At 44.8% G+C, this 15156-nt stretch overlaps 3 protein-coding genes across 15 annotated transcripts; 1 reads left to right on the forward strand and 2 right to left on the reverse strand.

Annotated features, from left to right (window-relative positions):
• Nucleotides 1-666: 666 nt before the first annotated feature.
• srsf2b (serine and arginine rich splicing factor 2b) lies at nucleotides 667-3837 on the reverse strand. Of its 9 annotated transcripts, XR_013936293.1 has the most exons (5): nucleotides 3669-3708; nucleotides 3240-3566; nucleotides 2975-3109; nucleotides 2335-2568; nucleotides 667-1649 (listed from the first exon to the last, which is right to left on the reverse strand). XR_013936293.1 is itself a non-coding variant. In XM_080487390.1 (4 exons), exons 2-3 carry the CDS (start codon nucleotides 3491-3493, stop codon nucleotides 2361-2363), a joined length of 462 nt encoding a protein of 153 aa, XP_080343516.1. In that variant the 5' UTR covers nucleotides 3494-3566; nucleotides 3691-3837; the 3' UTR covers nucleotides 668-1649; nucleotides 2335-2360. The 9 variants fall into 9 exon arrangements, 6 of the variants coding, with proteins under 6 accessions (XP_080343512.1, XP_080343516.1, XP_080343513.1 ...); XR_013936294.1 differs by lacking the exon at nucleotides 2975-3109 and having other exon boundaries at nucleotides 668-1649; nucleotides 3212-3566; nucleotides 3669-3712; XM_080487390.1 differs by lacking the exon at nucleotides 2975-3109 and having other exon boundaries at nucleotides 668-1649; nucleotides 3691-3837.
• A 687-nt stretch (nucleotides 3838-4524) lies between these two features.
• mfsd11 (major facilitator superfamily domain containing 11) lies at nucleotides 4525-10376 on the forward strand. Of its 4 annotated transcripts, none has more exons than XM_080487357.1 (14): nucleotides 4525-4738; nucleotides 5420-5540; nucleotides 6071-6126; nucleotides 6226-6333; nucleotides 6557-6636; nucleotides 6725-6821; nucleotides 6948-7006; nucleotides 7158-7317; nucleotides 7642-7685; nucleotides 7765-7830; nucleotides 8044-8169; nucleotides 8250-8424; nucleotides 8920-9055; nucleotides 9143-10376. In XM_080487357.1, the coding sequence occupies exons 2-14, from the start codon at nucleotides 5445-5447 to the stop codon at nucleotides 9302-9304; spliced, it is 1365 nt and encodes a 454-aa protein (XP_080343483.1). In that variant the 5' UTR covers nucleotides 4525-4738; nucleotides 5420-5444; the 3' UTR covers nucleotides 9305-10376. The 4 variants fall into 4 exon arrangements, with proteins under 4 accessions (XP_080343483.1, XP_080343481.1, XP_080343482.1 ...); XM_080487355.1 differs by having other exon boundaries at nucleotides 4526-4765; nucleotides 5361-5540; XM_080487356.1 differs by having other exon boundaries at nucleotides 4546-4765.
• Nucleotides 10377-11679: 1303 nt separating this feature from the next.
• On the reverse strand, nucleotides 11680-14883 carry sgf29 (SAGA complex associated factor 29). Of its 2 annotated transcripts, XM_080487375.1 has the most exons (10): nucleotides 14809-14883; nucleotides 14319-14392; nucleotides 14169-14244; nucleotides 14012-14084; nucleotides 13827-13891; nucleotides 13605-13734; nucleotides 13379-13525; nucleotides 13096-13131; nucleotides 12201-12363; nucleotides 11680-12089 (listed from the first exon to the last, which is right to left on the reverse strand). In XM_080487375.1, exons 2-10 carry the CDS (start codon nucleotides 14382-14384, stop codon nucleotides 11973-11975), a joined length of 873 nt encoding a protein of 290 aa, XP_080343501.1. In that variant the 5' UTR covers nucleotides 14385-14392; nucleotides 14809-14883; the 3' UTR covers nucleotides 11680-11972. The 2 variants fall into 2 exon arrangements, with proteins under 2 accessions (XP_080343501.1, XP_080343500.1); XM_080487374.1 differs by having other exon boundaries at nucleotides 11691-12089; nucleotides 13827-14084.
• Nucleotides 14884-15156: the final 273 nt, after the last annotated feature.

Below are 15156 nucleotides of genomic sequence, written 5' to 3' on the forward strand. Positions count from 1 at the left end.
CAATGGCTTGAAAAAAGGCACTTAAACTTAATTTTTTCAATAATGTAATATTTTTTGTATTCCATGCTTGTTTTTAAGTTTGACGCTGCTAAGTGAAAGTCTGTGCTGCCAATGGAACATTTAAGTTAATTTAAGTTTTGCGGAGAAAGTCCTGGAAAGAATCCATGTACCTTAGACATGTGGGGAAGCACTTTGATTTAAAATTTTAAAAAATGTACTTCATGATGACGATGATATGACTTAAAATTTTTGTAACTGTCATTTGTTTTGCATTTAAGTTAGCTGTAGACGTTTAAACAGTCAGAAAGTTGTGTAAATTCCCCAAAATAAAGACTGAATTCTTCAGAAAAACATTTCTTAAAGTCAAAATATCAAAGAATAAAAATAATGAGACAATTATCAGGAGCAGTTGGCATACCTCTACACCGAATGTTAGACAAAAGTACTCACAATCTTTCCATGAGTAGAAGTACAGATTCATGAAAACACTAGAAAAAAAGTCTTGATGCAACTTTACCTAAGTGAACGTATTTTAGTACAAATTCTGAAATGTAAAAATGATTTTAGAATAATTTGAATGAAACATTAAAATTATTTTTTTCTGGTGGCGTTGATGGTGCGCGCGCACACACACACACACACACACACACACACACACACCGTCTTCGACATGAAAAGTAGCAGAGTACATTTTTCCTTTTTATTAAAATCAACTGACCTGTCAGATTTATCAAACACAAACATTTCTCAAAAAACAGAAGATACTGTTACAGATCTTTTTCTCAGGGTTTTTGTCCTATGAAATAATCAGCCCAAGGCTGAAGGAACAACATGACATCATGTACACAAAAATGACCATCCCACCAGCAGGAAGCTGAGGCATGGAGCACAAACGTCCTGTTCGAACACCCAGAATGAGAAGAACAAGCAGGGCTGTAATCTATTCTGTGACCCACAGATGATTCAACGTGACCGTGAGCTGCTAAAGAAGACACCACTCTGATTATCTATCAAACTCAGGAATGTAAATACAAGGAACATTTCTTCATCTTCACCGTTTTGTTATAAAAGGTGTTTCACAGAAGAAAGCTTGATGCTGGAACTAATATTGTGTCACTGTTCTGTGTCTAAATCAGGTTTGAAACGGCATAACAAGAATATTCTACTAACTTGGCAAATTAGAATTCATCTCTAAAGAATCATGTTTTCAATCAGGATAGACAATCAATAGACAACCAGGGGTCAGGATAAACTCACTGAACGAGCTCCATTTCACAATTTCACTCACTGGTTGTCAAACTGAGGTCCCGGACCAATCTCAGGTCATCAGAAATGTGCTCATGGACAGACCAGCCAATCAGCTGCTGACATTGGTCGCTATGGTGACAGACTAGATGAAAAGAAGAGCCTCAGAAACTTCGTCTGTGACTCAGTGTTGACAGATTGGAACAAAACTCATCAGATAGAGGGAACTGAGGTGAAATGAGGGGAAGGGCAGTAAAATGTCCTGCAGGGGGACATTGTGGCGGAGACATTGGTCACGGTGAAACCAGAACCATATGCCCCAACCCTGCTCAATTTGCTCCGAACACACCGCTGCCGAGGGGGCGACGAGTCCACGGTGACCATCAGAAACACTGAAAATATACCTGGAAGATTTACATAGTTTTTAACCTTTGAGCACCAAATTAAAAAAAACTTGATATAAGTGCATTATCATTATCAGGTAACATTTGAAGCAGTCTGGACCCTCTTTGATTTGTAATTCTTACAAAAATATACATCACATATAACGTCATATTTCGCAACCAAATCAAAGAGGTACAATATCAACTGCACGGCAAACACTGAATGACATCCGCAACTTTACCAGTTACTCATAAATGCAGGGTGTCTGGGTGTTGCTATGGACAATAAGAACACAGAGTGTCAAGACTCCCAGTACGTATTCTCCTGGGACCTGGAAGTTTTATCGTTGACAGTGAGCGTAATAACAATTCAACTTCAATGTCTGTCCATATAAATGTCTGTGTACTCCTATTGTTATAGCGTGTTGCTCTCGTGTGTGGTTTACTTATTAAATCAAACAGCAGCACCCACTAGTGGCCTTACATGCGAGCTATAGCGGTTTAAGTGTTTCTGCTATTTCCATATGAATACGACATCCTTTTCAAAATGTTGCTGTGCAAATGCAAAACCTTTCTGGAATAAAATAGCAAGAAAAGTTTTCAGTTGAAATGTTTGTGTGAATAGAAAGTTAATATAAAAGGATCAATAAAGTTAATTCCGCTCTACAAGCCACAAACTCTCAGAAGGTATCATATTAAGACCTGCCTGTCACTGCTGCATGAAGATTCACTTCATCTCTTTGATGCCGACTGGCGCTGGCTTTCAAACTTCGATCCTCCTCTGGAGGACGGACTGTAGTACTTGGATTTGGATTTGGATTTGGACCTGGATCTGGAACTGGACCTGGACCGGGACCGGGACCGGGACCTGGATCTGGATCTGGAGTAGCGTGTCCGTCTTCGGGGAGGAGGGCAGCTCCTGCTTGGTCTCACACTGCAGCTGCAAAGAGTCAGGAGACGGCATTACTGTGTCAGACTGATTAACAGAAACATTCAAAGTGTTCTAATGCACATAGACCAGGGGTATTTAATTCCGGGCCTTGAGGGCCAGTGTCCTGCATGTTTTAGGTCTCTCCCAGTTGCAACACACCTGAATGCAATAAGGGGCTTGCAATTGGGCTGTCTCTACAAGCTCATTAGACTGAGGTTTGCTGAAGCTTGGAGAGACCTAAAACGTGCAAGACACCAGCCCTCGAGGCCCATATTTGAAGACTCCTGTCATAGACACAGTGATAAGGAATTTTTAGCCCTCAGATTGCAGTTTTCAATAGTGTCGAAGTACTCGAGTACCCTCGTCTTGGTCTCGAATCCACCTTTTCAAGGTCTTGGTTTTGGAATGCTCTAACCTTGGTCTTATATCAGTCCCGGCCCCCTAAATTCTTGGTCTTGACCCATAAAGTCTTGGTCTTGTCTCGGGGTGCTCTGGTCTTGGTCTTGACTCAGTCTGGGATTACATGGTCTTGACTACAACACCAGCTTGCCTGCAATGATCACCAGGAACACACATATGCCAACACTGTCCTTAAACTATATGAATTATGATGGAGGCCTGAGGCTTCAGTGTACTCCCTGGAGTACCGCACTATTAGTAACAGGAGGCCGATGTCGTACTGAGCCATGTCCACCCGGAGCGTCCGTCCGTCCAGCCGCACTCCGTCCAGATCCTGCATCGCCTCCTCCGCGTCGCGTCTGTTCAAGAAGCGGACGAAGGCGAAGCGGCGGCCCTGGGGCATGTGGATGTCCCCGATGGGGCCGTAACCCCCAAAGACTCGCCGGAGGCTGTCCATCGTGGTGTGCGACGATAAGTTACCCACGATGAGGGAAATCATCTCATCAACCCTCGGAGCATCTCTCCAGGAGCTCATGGTGCTGCAGCCGGGAGGTCCCACTGTGTCCCCCGGACAGCTCCGAGCACCGGCTGGAAACAATCCTCCGAGTCTGTAAACACACACAAATCACCCCAGAGTCATTCAGACTGGACTGAGGGACGTCAGGAGCAACAAAAACCATGAAATAATAGCGACGTCCAACGAAAACAACCTGAAGTTCCCTATCTACCGACCGGAAGCTTTTCTTCTTCTCTTTTGTTATTTTCTGTCTCAGGCTGACAGCTCTCGGTCACAGCGCCCCATATTGGACCGGGCAACACTGACACCCTACTGTTAAAGCGGTGCGGTAACGCCTCCGCCCTGTTGGACCGGGCAACACTGACACCCCACTGTTAAAGCGGTGCGGTAACGCCTCCGCCCTATTGGACCGGGCAACACTGACTTCCGGGAAAATACAAATATTGGGACAGCGGTGTTTTCCCTACACGTTTCAGCGAGATCCTGTATATTGAAGACTTAAGGATAGACATAAGTGGAGAGAAATGAAAAGTTTAAGTCCCAAATGATTAAAACTACCTGAAATCACAAAAGTGTACGTTCATGTCATTCCCACATTAATTTATATTGATTAGCGTTTATTCATTTTACATCACACTCAACGCAGTGAAAACGTTTTTCTGTCACAGTAACACTACACCTAAGTGGTAATTAAATTATTGGGACTAAATGTGGTGTAGTCTTGTGGTGGACAATATAGACTATTGATTTGTAAACTAAACACAAGTTACCTGTTATGCGCTATTTGTTGCACTTTTCTTGCAATATTTTTCCCACAAATGTTTGCACTATTTTTGCACTTGTTCCCACTGTTTTTACACTATTTGTTGATCCATGTTGCTGCATTATGGCTTCGCAAATTTGATTGCACGTTTTCGCACTGTGAGAGGAGCAGATCTTCAATTTTATTGGCCACTGTATGATAATAATAAAGATTCTATTCAATTCTAATCTCCGCCGGAATATCTAAATTCCGAGGATCCCAGAACGCACCACAGACCGCTCGGGTCCGGTCAGCTGACTCTAGACTCACGTGACAGTTTGTTCATGTTTATCGGGTCTCATTCTGGTTCTCCTGCTGCGCCTCCTCCTCCACCTCCTTCTCCTTCACCGAGGCCCACCATGTCAGAGTGACTCCGGGGTCCACAGTGAGGATACAGCCGGCAGAGGAGTCACTATGTGGGGGAAAACACGGTGACTCCGCGCTAAGAGGAGCAGCCGGAGGTTAGCAAACCGGCTACACGACTGTTGGTGAGGTTTTACTTTTTTTTCTTTCACCTAAATATGTTTAATAAACAATACACTTTACTCACTGCTAAAGTTTGTTTTTATGCGATCTGGCGCAGTTTAAATGAATTTATTTAGAATGTCATGAAATCATCTCGAAGCCAAACCACGTTTACAAAACAGCAGATTTAAATTATTTTCCCTCACAGTCAAACATGCCTTCATGACACAACTTCTAAACACTGCTGAATGCCGAACACAATGTTCACTCTGTGATTCGGCACGAATAATACAAACCAAACTACAAAGACTGACAGGAAAATGTGTTCATACTGAGAGATTTCACCCGTTTAGCTCGTTCTCAAGTCAATGAGTACAACTTGTTTTCTAACAGTGACACACAAATACACATGAGCCTCAACATGAAGTAAATTGTCCACTTTAATAAATTTGCAGCATGTATTTAAATTCTATTTTTCTCAGCTGAGGGGTTGATGGGAAGTCTACATTTACAATGTTTAAAACGGCAGGTTTTTGAATGGAGTTTGGTTGAATATAAAAGTGATTCAGTTTTTCTTGTGATCATTGGTGTGTGTGCTTCCCGTCTTTCTATTTTCAGACAAGATTGTCCCTGCAACCTTTTTTTTTTTTTTTTAAATCATCTTCACTTCCTCAAAGAAATCCACACCTTCCAAACTGCACCATGGGTCCCGAGAGGAAGGGGCTGGTGAACATCATCATCCTCGGCTTAGGCTTCATGTTCATGTTCACCGCCTTCCAGACCTGCGGCAACATCGAGGTGACTCTCACAGGCACACACACCCACACCCACACCCACACCACTGTCAGAAACTACACAGGCAGAAAAACCTGCTGACGGGAGAGCGGAGAATCCCACTGTTATCACGGACATTGAACTCCGTAGTGCCAAATAATTTGATCTCTCAAAATGAATAAAAGTATATTAGAATAATGATTTCAAATCGACTCAAAATGACTAGAAAATAACCATACCCTGATAAAAAAAGAATATATTCATGACAAACAAGTAGCTTAAAGTGAATTTTAAAAATACGCAAAATCGATCACAATATTTAAATCTCAAGTAATCGGTGACCAAATATTAATAACAATTATAGAAGAAGACATAAAATGATCAAATAGTGACACTAAATCAGCACAAAGAGATATCACTGCAAAAATGTTCCAAATCATTAAGAGATAGACTGAAACTAACTACAAAACAACAGAAAATTAGAGATAACAGACTAACTACAAACAGAATTGCACCCAGTTTTCTGTGAGTAATGAGATCTGTTTTCCTTCCAGCAAACTGTGATCAAGAGTTTCAACAGCACAGAGTTCCATGGCAGTGGATACACCAGGTAAAAACAAACACACTCATACATGGAGACACGCGCACACACACACACACACACACACACACACACACACCTCTGATATTGTGGATTTGTCTCTCCCAGCATGGCCATCATCTACGGAGTGTTCTCTGCCTCCAACCTCATCGCCCCATCAGTGGTGACGCTCATTGGCCCCCAGCTCTCCATGTTCTTCAGCGGGCTTCTCTACAGGTAATCACACCTACTCAGACACACACACACACACACACACACACACACACACACACACACACACACACACACACACACACACACTGACTCCTATTGACCAGAGTTTTCATAAAAAATTTCAAATCTGGTGTGAAATACCTGGGGAAAAAGACACAAAATGAACAGAAATTGACCAAACTGACCACTAGAAGACTTAAAATGACCCTGATGTGCGTTGTTGTAGCGGGTACATTGCCATGTTCATCTATCCGTTCACGTGGAGCTTCTACACAGCGTCTGTGCTGGTCGGGATCGGAGCAGCAGGTCAGAAAACAGTATGACACCGTCTTTATACCTGCAGGGGTGTGTGTTTCTGTGTGTGTTGATCTGTGTGTTTGTGTGTGTGAGACAGTGCTGTGGACAGCTCAGGGAAACGTGCTCGCCATCAACTCCTCTGACCGAACCATCGGGAGGAACAGCGGCATCTTCTGGGCTCTTCTGCAGTTTAGGTACACACACAGGATTCACTCAGTGTCAGAATTGTTGCATTATGAAAACACGTTTCCAGGCCTGGACAAGGTTTGGATCGACTCCGATCTGCTTGACTCATCCTGCCCGTGTCTTCTGCTCTGCAGCTTATTCTTTGGGAATCTGTACATCTACTGCGCCTGGCATGGACACGTCCACATCACAGGTCTGAGTCTCTCAACACGGCTGTGCTTCTTAGCTCCTGATTCATGTGTCTTAACAGGAACTCAGGTTTCTGCTCCTGCATGTATGACATATAAGAATAACTGATGTGTTTAAAACTATTTATTGTGTGTGTGTGTGTGTGTGTATCTCAGATAAAGACCGTCGCACCGTCTTCATCTCGCTCACGGTCATCAGCCTGGTGGGATGCTTCCTCTTCTTCCTCATCAGGAAACCCGAGCCTCCTCCTGCCTCCTCCTCGGAGGTGACGGAGTGTCTGCTGCCGACAGAGTCTTTGGAGAGCTCCTCGGGGAGGTGAGCGTGGACACAGACAACATGGCCGCCCCCTTCTGTCTTCTTCTAAACCAGCGGCCTCTTGTGGCTCTTCACCTCTTCTGTGTAGATAAACATTTTGCTTTTAATTTAATTTTGTGTGCATAACACACTTTTTCTAATTTCCACAATAAAAACAGCTAAAAAGGGGCAAAACGGCTAAAATGGCCAGAGTTACTAGAAACTGATAAAATAGCTAAAACTACTGCAAAAAAACTATAGGAATGAGGGGAGAGGAAGTTGAAATCAGATGCAGTGAAGCTTTGATTGACAGGAGTGATGTGATGGTGCGTTTGTGTCTTGCAGCTTGAATCCGCCAGGTCTCTGCTCGCAGGCCGCCGACGCCTTCGGTGAGTCGACTGAAATCCTCTCCATTTAAAAAAAAAACAAAGAACCTGCTTCGTCTGACGTCTTCTCTCTGCTCCACAGTTCAGGCCTGCAAGATGTTCACCACCAGAGAAATGCTGCTGCTCAGCCTCTCCATCGCCTACACAGGTGAGCGAAGTCTCTCCTTCACTCCTGTCCGGTCTCACTTTCTCACCGTAACTCACAGACTCTATGTGATATCGAACAGAATCCAAAGCTATCGGAAAGCAAAAGAACAGACCTGAGTCATCACAGTGACCTGGTCTGTTGCTGAGTCAGTCAGTAATGTTTGAGATGTGAAGCTTATTTTTCCGAGTGACCCTGAAGTGGTCCTCCCCGCAGGCGTGGAGCTCACCTTCTACAGCGGCGTGTACGGCACGAGCATCGGAGCCATGACCCGCTTCGGCCAAGACGCAAAGAGTCTGATCGGCATCTCCGGAATCTGCATCGGCATCGGGGAGATCCTAGGTGAGGAGAGAAGGAGGAACAGAGGAGTGTTTGCTGTGGTCTGTGGTCGGTGCTGACAGACTGCATCCCTGTGTGACCAGGAGGGGGCGTGTTTGGCCTGCTGAACAAAAGCAGCAGGTTTGGGAGGAACCCGGTGGTCCTGCTCGGCCTCATCACTCATTACGTGGCGTTCTACCTGATCTTCCTCAACATTGCCAACGATGCTCCTCTGGCTCCCGAAGCAGGAACTGACCTGCAGGCCTTCATCACCCCCAGGTACCTGAACACACCACCACCACCTCAAGGTACCTGAATACATCACCATCTCCACATACCTGAACACATCACCACCTCAAGGTACCTGAACATACCACCACCTGCCAGGCCCTGTACACACCACTACCAAGTACCTGAACATATCACTAAAATGTACAAAAGTTCTTTAAAGTGTCAGATCGGAAGAGAAACTCCACACCTCACCTTTAAGTGAGCATTATGTTGTGTGTGTAAAAAAAAAAAAAACTAAAGTAAAAAATACTCAATATTCATAGAACTTTACAACATAGAACTTTCCTGTAATACCCATCTGTACCAGCAGATGGCGCAGTGAGCCACGATTCTTCTCTTCCTGAACAGTAAAAATAGTGACTCACAGTCTCCACCTGGTGGACAGAGGAGGAATTCCTCCAAGTGAATACTTTAGCTTTAACCAGCCCGAGAGTGACTCCTGTCTGAGCTGTGTCTCCGTTTTGCTTCGTGTGCGTGTGGCAGCATCGGCGTGGCGTTATTCTGCAGCTTCCTGCTCGGTCTGGGCGACAGCTGCTTCAACACACAGCTGCTCAGCATCATCGGCTTCACGTTCCGGGACAACAGCGCCCCCGCCTTCGCCGTCTTCAAGTTCATCCAGGTGAGCCTCACACACAAGAAGGCAGTGATTGTAATCCATGTGAAGTCCTGAGTACCTGGTCCTGACCCGTCTTGGCATGTTGTGCAGTCCATCGCGGCCGCTCTGGCCTTCTTCTACAGTAACTACCTGCTGCTGCAGTGGCAGCTGCTCATCCTGGTGGTGCTCGCCTTCTTCGGCTCCACCTCCTTCTTCTTGGCCGAGTGGGCGGCCGAGGCGTCGCGGCCGCAGTCCGACTACGACAGCATCTGATCGGACGCGGTTTACGTTTGATTACCACCGAGAACAAAACTCTTCCTGACTTTCATCCGAATGGTAGACGCACGTCGGACTCTTCCCCCGCATGTTGGTTTCCTGCTCTTTGTTTCACGTGTGAGAAGGAGGAAGCACTTTAATTTAAAGCCTGTTCGTTATACTGAGGGAAGCACATTATTATCCACTCATGCAGCTGGGAACTGGGAAAATTCCCATTTAGGAAGGGTTGTATTTCCCAGTTAGAAGTGCATATGATGACAAAAAAAAAATAAACACTTAAAATGAAGCACTATCGACTTTCCCCACACCTGCACAGGGAGAACACAGACCCAGACTCAAACCTGGTTCCTTTTGGCTGTGAAGCAACAGTGCAAATCACTTCAGCACCGTTACAGTCAAGATTCAAAAATTGAGGCTGGACTCTGAAGCTGCAGAAGATATTAAAGTCTATTTCAATAGAAACGCATTACAGAAGTTTAGATAATTTAGCTGTAAGGAGTCCATCACTCTTAATCTTTAAAAAAAAAAAGGGGGGGGGGGGAGAAAACCTGAACAAGGCAGAACTATTGAGATTTAAAGGGGAAAACAAACGGAGTTCGCTATAAAGATGATTTAAGTGTCCTTATTCTTTCTGAAAAAAACTGTAAAACATCCCTGGATTCATTCACTGTTTCTGATCCGAGACTCAAACATTCAACATTCCCACAGTTCATGTTTGGTCTGATCACATCAGTTTGTCACATGTCGTATCACATCCGTGTGATAGACTCTCCTCTCACCCGTTTCCATTTAAAATCAGTTTTGATGCCAAACCAACACTAAGAAGAACGAAAGACGAGCCTCATTGTGACATGTCGCTGTACTCTTCTTCAGTTTTAGACACTCAGCTCTTTGTTTGGCTTCATTTCCGGCTGGATTAAATGCGAAGGGACGAGTTTCTCTTCCGAGACGGAAACATTTGCAATCAGGGAAAATAAGGGAAACGCAGGTGTGCGCTGATTTTATACATGAATGTAGGAGAATGACTTTGCTTGTTTTTATTTTGAATAAAATGTCATTTTGAAAGTGATTTGTGTTTTTTCTTCATTTTTCCTGGATGAATCATAGACTGTGTGACGTTTGTTGGACAACGCTATACAATAAACGGTTGAACCACAATGTAAGAAATACAGAATGTATGTGAAAGAAATTTTTTAGTTCCAAATAAAACCCGCAAAAAACAAACCAGGATATAAATACTATAACACCGACATACGAGGTTGCTTTGGCTGAAGTTGTATATTTTATAACAAGGAAGACAAAGTCGTGCATTACAATGCAGGCGGGATAATAGGCACCTGGTGCACTTCCACATGAGCGCCTGCAGGATGACCGATCCTCTGACATGATTCAACCATCCATCTCCAGCAAATACCATCATTGAACACATGAAGCCCATTCGCCTGCAGACAGGCTGAAGAATATGAGTCTCGGTTGGTAACGGACACCGAAATTGATCGATTTCAGAAAAGACCAACCCATTATCGGGGCGAGGTCGAGGCCACCTCTCAAATTGGGAAAAAAAAAAAAAAAAGCAGGACTCACCAACTTCTCCACCTCCAAGCCGGTTCAAGATGATCACAACCAGCCAACAAGGCCTCCAACACCCTGCGGTCTGCCGGAGCTGGAAAGGACACACACTCATCTTATGCACAACGTTCAGGTCTATCGTCTCAATTCAGTCGCTGCAAAGATTTTAAAAAGAAAATAAAAAAAAAAGTCTCTTAACTTGCGATCTTTGCCTTCTTTGTCCGAACAGCAGCAGCAGCAGCAGCAGCAGCAGCAGCTCACGTCAGCTTGACCTCAGCACATGTTGAGCTTCTCTTCCGGTTCCGAGCGGCTCCGCTTTGCTGCACCAGCATCTTCAATATCTGGTGACGCCTTCCTGGACGTAAACCCAAAGTGTGCCAGTGAGACACTTCTCAGCTTTACCTCGGTTTTGTTTGGCACGTGGCTTCATTTGCATACATCCACAGGATTGGCTGGCTTTGCAATTTGTCACTTTGCCAATTGTTGTGCAACTTAATAGAATTTCTATTTTTACAATGAAATTTTAAAAAAACAAACCTAAATGAAATTGTATTTTTTTTAAATATATAAGGAGTGGAAAGTAGAGAGAATTGTGTGAAAAAGTAAAGAAGTAGAAGTAAAAATTAGGCTGACAAATAATTACTCCAGTAAAGTATAGATACCAAGTTCTACTTAGGTCAGGTAGTATTTCCATGTGACTCACCTGCCAGTGGAACCTGCTGGGATCCAATCAGAACCCTGAGATACTGGACGAGGAGCGTTGTGGGAGAAAAACCTCACGCGAAAGAAGAACAGGCAAACTACACACAAGGGTGAGAAGGTTGTTTTTTTTTTTTAATACACATCATTGATCAGGTACAAATCTGAACATTTTCCTGGCATCTAATAATCTGCTGACCAACGACCCAGTTCACTCACTCCCACACACACTTCAGTCTTTACGCTGGATCACATAACATGTCAAACAGTTTATTAATCAAAACAGTAGCTGCTGAAGTTTCTTGATTTGGTCTCTGAAGTCACTTCTTCTTCTTCTTCTCCTTCTCCCAGTCAGCCGAGTGGAAACGTCGCAGCCGAGAAGCTCCGAGCCTCCGTCTCACTTCTTCTTGTTCTCTTTGCAGGCCACCACGTATCGCTGCGCCACGTTCAGGGGGGGCGAGTAGCCGTCGGCGTACGAAGTGTCCTCGAACAGCACCGAGTAGTCATCCTGCGGCTACACACACACACACACACACACACACACACACACACACACTTACACAGTCATTGACAGTGAAGGGAGAGCGTGGAGAGGCCTCTGCGGGGGTGGGGGGGTCAGACTCACCCTGTGAGGAGGAGTATGGATCAGAGCTCGGTAGAAGCAGGTGGTCTGAGGGTAGAGAGCCAGAACCAGCTGGTCCTTACTGAACAAGGCCTCGGGGTCCGTCTCCGGGTTGGCTTTCCACTGGGGGAGAGGGATGATCCGACGTCTGCTCAGAGTGTGTCTCCTGCGCACACACACACACACACACACACACACACACAAGTGTTGAGGTTCCACCTTTCTCGGTGCCTGAGCATGACCTTTGACCCCCAGCAGCCCCCAACACTGTGACAGCCCGCTGCTTCTAGTTCTTACTAAAGGTTATCAATATTATGTACATGTCATGTACATTCATGTGTATGTATGTATATGTGTATATGGGTTTTAAAAATATATATATAATCTTTGTGAGACATTGTCTAGAGAGCCTTGTTTAGTTTTTTTGTGATGGGGTAAGTGTGAATAAGCTCTTGCGTCAACCTTCACCCTTTCGGCTGGTTAGCTGGACAATGAGTGTTGTTTCTTCTGTTCGGTATTCTGAAGACGGCTGAAATAAAGATTCTAATTCAAAATTCAATTAACAGTGAACAGGAAGGACAAGGAGTTTCCCCAAGAAGGATTAATAAAGGCGGATTTTTCTCTTTATCAAAACCCTGTGCTTTCAGTGGCTCTGAGCGCTGCAGTCGTGTGAATGGACAAACAAAGCGCAATGAAAGTTTTGAATTTTCACTTGAAAACGGTTCTCAGTCTGGTTTCATGTATTTTTGTAATTCAGACCTTTTGGTGTTAAAAATGTGCTTGTGTCACCCCATTTTTTATTTTTTTTTAAATGATCAACACACTTTATCTTCTCCCGAGCATCACAGTTTCCTCTCAGAAATAAAAAGACAAGAGATTCAAGTGGAGGGACACTCACTCTTTTCCTTCTTCATCGATGTCGTCCACTTCGTACCTGCAGAGAAGACAGAAGACTTTGATTTCAAACTGAGATTTGTTCATGAGGAGAGCAGGAGAGAACTGGCTGCAGGGAGAAGGCTGCGTGAAAACATCCTGAAGCGAAGGAAAACGGGAAGCATGCTGGGATGTCATCATCAACACCACTATCATCTTCATCGTCACCATGCTGCTGCTGCAACATCATCCTCATCTTCACCATGCTGCTACTGTAGTATCGTATCTGATCAGTGTGCTGCTCTCACTTGTTGGTGGAGTGGTTGTAGCTGACGACCTCGGCCAGGATCCACTGCTCGTCTCCGTCTAACGTCTTCACCCTCGCCGCCACCTTGTCGCCCTGTTTGGCCACGTAGTCGCTGCTGGCCGGGGTGGCGCCGCAGAGCGGTGGGGGGCTGCGGGTGACACAGGGGACAATGAAACCGTCTGCGTTTCTACCCACAGACATTCAAATGAAACGGGAACTGCGGCTACCTCTCTCCCGGCTTCCCGATCCACAAAGGAAGCGTCATGGCCGACTGCTGCAGGAGCGTCATCAGAACGCCTCGCCGCATCGTCTTCCTCGGAGGGTCGCTGTCACTGTAGACGCCCGCTATCCTAGCAGCTGCAACACAAACAAATAAAACCCGGGAGGTGATTAAGTCTGATATGAATCCACTGGTCTGACTGCAGGCGCGGGAAGATGAGCAGACGTACCGATCCTGCGCTCCTCCAGCAAAGACTTGATTTCTGCGATTTTGTCCAGAGCATGGCGCAGGATGCTGCAGAGACCAGGACAAGAGTGAAGGAGACGGGAGACGTCCGGGGCTACAGCTGGCTCCGTGTCAAAAACAAACTGAAACTTCACACATTCAACGGCCTGATGATGACGAGAGTCTGACCTGCACTCGGCCTCGGCGTCGGCTTTGGCCGTGGTGTACAGTCCTCTCAGTTTGGTCCGGTAATACGGAGACGCTGCAGGAGGAAAAACACACCAACAGCTCAGACGAACTGTGGAAAAACATTCAGAAAGGACACGTGAAAACCCGAGACACTAACTTTTGTTTTCTGTCTGCATCCTCTCGTGTGTTTTCTGGATGTTCAGCAGATTGTGTTCACTGCGAGACCTCTCCTCCTGAAACACACACGCCGATTAAGAGTATCAACCACAAACGCAGATGTTGTGTTTTTCATGACTCTTTTGCTTACCTGAGTCTGTTTGATGAGCTGATGGAGCTCTGTGAGCAGCTCTGCTATTTTGGTGTCAGCTGACATGTTGAAACCTTTTGGGACAGAAGCACAATTTTTAATGCCTGCACAGGCTACAAAACCCTTGTGCAGTGCATGGATAAAGTTGAATGGACCTGGATTAAATCATTTGAGGTTATTTGATCACAGTGTACCCTCGGATTATCTGATTGGGGATGAAACGGGAGTGTTTGCATCCCAGTAGTAACATCCCGACATAAAGACGAATTAAATGCATCGTTTTTAATTGAGTACGTTCCTCATTGACAGCATATGAAGAGTAATCAGAGTAAATAAAGTAACGTGGAAGACGCGAGCTGAGTCAAACTGCTCCGGGTCGCTAATTAAATCAATTGAACAAAACCTGAGCGATTTTTCAATCGGACTGTGTGATTAAGTCGAGAGAAAAAAAGCGTTTAATACGCTTTAAAACATCAGGTACAAAACTCACCGTGTTCACGAGTCGGTTTGTTTACAATGTGGAGGCTAATGCTAACAAGGGTTAGCCTCTTCTTCTTCTTTGGTGCAGAGCGGCAGATTTTGTTGCTGTTGTTTTTTTTTTACTCACACTGACTCCAGCTGGACACAAAGCGGTACTGCAGCTGCATCAACGGATTTTGTTTATCTAAGCTAAAAGTTATTTTGCTTCATCAGTGTGCTTTCAAAAACTACTTTGAAGTGTTTTTTTGATTACATTTCTGAATGTTATGGTATTTAACAGATTGAGACAGAAAACAATTAAAATAGGACACCAAGAGACAAGACAAATGTTTTTCTATAGCACTATTCAGACACAATT

Source organism: Lipophrys pholis (assembly GCF_963383615.2).
Source record: "Lipophrys pholis genome assembly, chromosome: 19".
NCBI lineage: Eukaryota > Metazoa > Chordata > Actinopteri > Blenniiformes > Blenniidae > Lipophrys > Lipophrys pholis.